At 56.9% G+C, this 6,000-nt stretch overlaps 1 protein-coding gene and 1 long non-coding RNA gene across 2 annotated transcripts in view; one reads left to right on the top strand and one right to left on the bottom strand.

The window, feature by feature from the left end:
* Nucleotides 1-451: 451 nt before the first annotated feature.
* LOC115606009 lies at nucleotides 452-2,252 on the bottom strand. Its single transcript, XR_003990789.1, has 2 exons — nucleotides 1,914-2,252; nucleotides 452-1,174 (listed from the first exon to the last, which is right to left on the bottom strand). It is a non-coding gene; the product is annotated as an uncharacterized LOC115606009 (long non-coding RNA).
* The window catches only part of EIF2B2 (eukaryotic translation initiation factor 2B subunit beta), a 7,195-nt gene continuing 3,166 nt past the window's right edge, over nucleotides 1,972-6,000 (top strand). The window contains exons 1-6 of the mRNA XM_030481215.1: nucleotides 1,972-2,199; nucleotides 2,802-2,922; nucleotides 3,476-3,624; nucleotides 4,363-4,526; nucleotides 4,803-4,898; nucleotides 5,801-5,938. Of these exons, the coding sequence (XP_030337075.1) occupies nucleotides 2,037-2,199; nucleotides 2,802-2,922; nucleotides 3,476-3,624; nucleotides 4,363-4,526; nucleotides 4,803-4,898; nucleotides 5,801-5,938 (831 nt within the window). The 5' untranslated portion in view covers nucleotides 1,972-2,036. The remainder of the gene's footprint in view (nucleotides 2,200-2,801; nucleotides 2,923-3,475; nucleotides 3,625-4,362; nucleotides 4,527-4,802; nucleotides 4,899-5,800; nucleotides 5,939-6,000) is intronic.

Raw genomic sequence — 6,000 nt, 5'->3', positions numbered from 1 at the left:
CAGCCAGAGCCTTTCAACTCTCTGGAGAGCCACAGGTTCTGGCTCAGCTCAGCTACACAGGGCTAATAGCTCCTGAATTTCCCATTCAGAAGCTTTCATTCATGAAATACAAGGCAGCAGACCAAGCGCAGGACTCTGCCCCGAGGGACATCAGGCTGCCAGCCGTCTTTGGCCGGCTGTGGCAGCAGTGCCCAGCAGAAAGTGCTGTAGGGACAGGGCAGGAACAGCGCGAGCAGGGAAAAACCTCTTCAGCCAGGCCAGGCCCTGAGAAGAAGCTGGCCTGCAATAGTTACTGGGACCAGAGCAGGGAATGTAAACAGTCCAGCATCCACAAGGAGGTCATAACCTCAGAGTCCGGTTTCCCTTCCTCTTCTCCCTCCTGCCTAATCTCCCAGAGCTGCTCTGTTTACTAGCCAGATAAGTAAACAAACAAAGGAAAGCTCTGAAGCAATGATTTTTAATTTATTTTATTTTGCCAATTGACTGCGTGCCCTGATCGCAGGGCGGGCCCCCCCGCGTGGGACTGGTCTGCACCCCACAGCAGCCGGCACACAGCCACGCATGGGCACAGCCAGCAGCAGACGCAGGCAGCCCACCCCTGCCTTGCCTGCAGTGTAGCTGCACGGAGGGGCAAAGGGGGAACCGTGTTACCCTGCTCAAATGCAGAGTTGGGCAGACCTTGCTCCACGGAGCCTCCAGTTCACACAAGATGGAAGAAGACAGATGTCTAAAGCTGGGGTGAAGGGGGAGAGAAGGCAGCAGGGGCCCAGCACAGCCAAGCCATCAGGAGGGCAAATGCTGTTACCCTCTACTGAGTCTCTCCAGAGGCAAAGGATGAGACAAGCTCAGCAAGGAGGGAAACTGTGACTTCCAGCCAGGGCAGCAGCACCCCCAAAAATCACATGCAGGCAAGCCCAGACACACAGCTTTTCGCCAGGCGTTCAAGGGATGCGATGAGCTTCCTTCCCCAGACTGTCAGGCGCTCTGGCTTCCAGGCACACAGTGGCACTTGGGAAAGTGGCAGGAGGAGAGACGTGTGGGAGGACTCTCAGTGCAGCCCAGGCTTTGTGTGACAAATCACAGGCAATGTGTCCTCAAGACCCTGTGCACCAGCTCTTGGTATTTTGCTGGGGACCCAACAGTCCCTGCATGGCAGCCGGCTGCAGGGCAAGTCCTAAAAGAATCAGGCAAAGCACAAAAAAGATGTGTTGAGCACCCAAGGCTCTACATAAGCCTGTATGAAGCACCCACTGAAAGCTTCCAGCATAAACCAGTCTGCTTTGATTTCCTAATCTGAAAACAGGACACAGAGCAGAAACACAGGGTAAAGCAGCGCTGCAGTGAGAATTCCATGGCTCCTGCCTGCTCGCTGGACACAGAGCTCCAGGAACTAGACACAAGGGAGCTACATTCCTGCCAGCATGAACAACTGGACTGCCAGGAACTGCGCCTTTCCCACCCCATTTGCTTTGGCTCTTTGCGTCTAGAACACCGCACGGTCCAAAGTAAATCGCTGCACATGGGCTCTCCCCGCTGCTCCGCAGAGCCGGCTGGCTCCCCGCCTCCTGCCCGGCAGTACTGACGCTGCGTTCCCTGGCGCAGGCCCTCCCTGACGCCGGCCCGCAGCATTGCCCTGCACGGAGGCCTCAACGGCGGCGTGTAGGCTAGGCGCGCACCGCGCGGCGGCGACCGGCCCGCGGGCCCGGCCGGCACACGCCTCCCGAGCTGGGGCGGGGAATCACGCGGGGCCCGGCGCTCGCCTCGGGGGCACGTCCCCGGGAGGCTGCCCGCGCCCCGCACCCCCGGCTCCGGCGCCCCGCACCCCCGGCTCCGGCACCCCGCACCCCACCAGCCCCGCTCCTAGCACAGCCGCCGCCAGCCCCGCCGAGCCGCGGCCTACCCACTGGCCACACCTCTCATTGGCCTCGCCGCCGGCGGAGGGCGGGAGCACATCGGCGGCTCCACCAATGGGGAAGCGGCGCGGCGGAAGCGGTGCGTGCGGCGGCGGAGCGGCGCCGGTTGGGGGGGCCGCTGCCATGCCGGGCGCCGCCGAGCGCGGCTCGGAGCTGTCGGAGCAGATCGAGGCCTTCGTGGCGCGGCTGCGGGGCGGCGGGGAGCGGCCGCGCTCCGAGGACACGGCGCGGCAGACGCTGTCGCTGCTGCGGAAGATCGTCGCGCACGGGCGATGGAGCCGGGCCGGTGAGGGCCGGGCGGCGGCGGGCGCGTCTCCCGGGCGCCGGGAGCAAGGCGGCGGCAGGGCCCGGCGGTGGGAATAGGCTTTGGGGGGCGGGGACGCCTCGAGGCCGACGGGCCACGCCTCTGCAGGGCCCGGCGCGCCGGTCGCGGCCGTCGGCTGCGGGGGGAGCAGAGAGGGCGGGCGGCCCGGGGGAGCGGGGTCTGCGGTCCCAGTGATTGTCCTGCCGCACCGCAGCCCTTTCCCGCCTGTCTCGCTTCTCGGCGGCGTTGAGCGAGGAACTGGGCCACCGCAGCCCTGCGCTTCCCTGAGGGGTGTCGGCCCCAGCGCTGGCCGTTCCAGCAGCCGGCAGTTTCCTTTCACTGGCCTCCCTGCTTATGGGCTTCTGTAAGTTCAGAGTCTGTGTTGCGTCCGTGTGACTCAGGTACAGAAAACCCAGTGGAACGAGCTCCTCTGCAAGCGGCTTCCTGCTCCTGCCTCTGTGCTCTTTCTGGATGTTGTGTTCCCAGCACCAGAGCCAGCCTCAGCCCTCGGGCTGTCGTGGGGTGGGTGCACTGGTTTGACACTCGCTCTGGGCAGCGGTAACTGAGGCCCTGCACTCTTTCAGGGGAGCTCATGCATCTGATCCGGACAGAGGGCCAGAGGATGACGGCAGCCCAGCCATCTGAGACAACCGTGGGCAACATGGTGCGGCGAGTGCTGAAGGTTATTCGGGAGGAGTATGGCAGGTGAAATGCCCCTCTTTTGCTGCCTGTACCCCTCCTAGGAGCTCAGAACAGCCCTCCCATGCAGTGTTCTGCTGCTTCTGTGAGACCCCTTTAGTTTCCATCACTCCCTTTTCCCACCTCTCCTGAAGGGGGTGTTCAGTGAGTTTGACATCAAAGGAAACCTGTCATTCTCAGTGTAGCTGATGACATTTCCTCTAGTGAAACTCTACTTGGCATGTGTGTTGCAGGTGCATGAGAACAGTCTGTGCTGCGACCTTGGGCTGTTCTCTTGTATTCCCAGGAGGGTCCATCCTACTGGAGCAGCAGCTTTGATCCTGCTCCTCATCCATGGGCTGCAGTGTTGGCACACAATTTAGGAAGGTGCTTCCTGGCAGAGCTTTGGTGTCTTTCTGCCAGAGACAGCTAGGGCAGCTCTGTGGCATGGTGTGCCTCCTGCACCTGGTTTTCCTTCCTCTCTGGTCACATCCAGGTGTGCTGTGCTGTAGGGATGGTACTCCACCTGACCGTGTCCCTGTGCTCTCTCCCAAGGCTCAAGGGCTGCTTCTCCCCGCAGGCTTCATGGGCGCAGCGAGGAAAGCGACCAGCAAGAATCCCTACACAAGCTCCTGACCTCCGGAGGACTGAGCGAGGATTTCAGCACCCCTTATCCCCCCCTCAGAGCTAACGTTATTGAAGCTATTAACGAGCTACTAATAGAGCTAGGTTTGGATGGGTCTGAACTGCCCCGGGAGTGGAGTTTCTATGGGATGGGACTGATGCTTCCTCCTCCTCTTAGGTGGAGAGAAAACAGCAAGGATCTGGGATGCTTAATCTGAAGGAACTAAGGAATGGAAGTCCTGTTGCTCCCTGGCCTAATACTAAGTCCTCTTTGGCATGCAGGGAGATGGGTGGGACATTGTGGAGAGTCAGTTGGCTCTTGGTCTTCTGGGAAGTCTTGAGTTGACTTGTCTGAAAGAGTATCAAAAATATGCCAAAGTTGGACTTAATCCCTGGGCACGTATAACTTGGCCCTTGTCACAAAGTACGGTTATAGGTTTTTCTGCGATCCTATGATAGATCAGGCACCTGACCCTTCTTCTGGGGAGGCCCAGGTTGCCCTGCCTCTCCTTTCCATGTGGTTCTGGTGCTACTGAACTGTAAAACCACTGAGTTTCTGCCACTAGTTGCGTGGGCATGGTGGTTATCTGGAGCAGCGCTGACACAGTCCACCCCCTTCATTCAGTACAGCTATTTCTATGAGTAGCTAGGGAGCATGGGGCACTGAAGGGTCAGCTTTGTGGTCCCTCTCCAGTGGTAAAAGGAACAGGGAGAAAAGCTGCTCTGGCTCTACCAGTGCTCATAGCATTGCTTTAGTAAAAATTGATCTTGGAGGATAGCCCTAGCAGCACCAGTGTTGCTTTTCCTGGCTACTTTTCCATCCGTGGCTTCCTTCTGTTACAGAGGGCACCACTGATAACATTGCTATGCAGGCGCTGGAGCACATCCACTCCAATGAGGTGATCATGACCATTGGCTACTCGCGCACTGTTGAGGCATTCCTGAAGGAAGCTGCTCGCAAGAGGAAGTTCCAGGTCATCGTGGCGGAGTGTGCGCCGTTCTGCCAGGTAAGGCCAGGCTGGCTGTCTTCAGGTGCTGCGCTGCGCCGTGTGTTCTTGCTGAGCTCTTGTCTCTGGAGGCAAGCTGAGCATTACGGAAGTTCGTCTGCAGTTGAGAGATTGAAGTTTCATTAGCCTACCCCGTGTCCTTCAGTCGAAGGGCTCTGTTTGTGCTCTGTCACTCACTATTTTTGCAGTTCAGACAAGAATTGGGTGCTAATGTCTCTACAGCTGTGCTGCAGGAGCTATGTCCCAGGGGACCAATTGGATTCTCCCTCTTTTTAGGGTCACGAAATGGCTGTCCGACTGTCTAAAGAGAACATTGAAACTACTGTCATGAGTGATGCAGCTATTTTTGCTGTCATGTCTCGAGTCAACAAGGTAAGGAGGGGGTTGGGTTGGGTGCTTGGGCCTCCCAAACCAGCTGCAGGTCCCAGCAGTGATGGATGCATTTCTTCACTGAAGACTCAAAATTGTAACAGGCCCTGTCTACAGCTGGGGTGGAGATTCAGTGCGGAACCCCAAGTCAGTATGATGATGACTATCTGCATGGTGGTAGGTTTTTTGTGCCTTAGTGGCTAACAGGCAGCACACTTAGTTAAAAGAAACTAAGCCATGAGACCCTCAAAGGATTAGCTTCAGTTTCTAAGGAAAATGGAACAAGAAGCAGCATTTCCAAAGGGGAGAAACTCCCCTTGCCTGGAACACAAGATGGGTGGTGAAGGGAATCACCAAGGTGTGTCTTTTCGAACAGACCTTTCTTCTGTACTTTTGTAGAGATGAAGACTTGGCACCCCAAACTTAAAAAAAAAAGCCAACAAAACCAACAAAAAAGCCAAACCAAACAAAGAAAACCAAACCCACCAATCAAAAAAGTACTTGTAACATAATAAAATCCAGCCATACCATTTTACATCAAGATTGCAGCCAGCAGTCAAGTTACTTGTACAAAGCTTACTTTGCAGGCTTGTAAAACAGCAGGGAACACAGCCCAGTTTCTGCTTGGTGTTCCCTGCAGTAGAACACACATTTGTCCTCTCAAGTTCTCTGTGCTGGCCTCACCATGCTGGAGTCATGCTATTGTTAGAGAGGAACACCTCGGTGCAGAGCCAGTGCCAGATGAAACAGATGAGGCATCCAGCTGCCCTATAACTCCAGCCACTGGCTGTTTGGCTGTTCTGACAGACTCCTCCTCCAGCTCAACCGGCAGCATCCAAGCCAGGAAGCGTTCCTTCCCCAGTTTGCAGTGGAACATGTTAGCTAATGTTGATTTGCCTTTTAAGGTCATCATTGGTACAAAGACAATCCTGGCCAACGGCGCCCTGATTGCTGTGAGCGGGACACACACTCTGGCACTGGCAGCTAAACACCACTCCACTCCGCTCATCGTGTGTGCCCCCATGTTCAAGCTTTCACCGCAGGTACGTACAGCAGCTCTGCAGGACTGCACCTGCTCTTCAGAGAGATAGGGTGATGTTATGCT

Source organism: Strigops habroptila, chromosome 4 (genome assembly GCF_004027225.2).
Source record: "Strigops habroptila isolate Jane chromosome 4, bStrHab1.2.pri, whole genome shotgun sequence".
Lineage (NCBI taxonomy): Eukaryota > Metazoa > Chordata > Aves > Psittaciformes > Psittacidae > Strigops > Strigops habroptila.
Note: the sequence above shows the minus strand (reverse complement) of the source record. Positions and strands in the feature narration are given on the sequence as shown.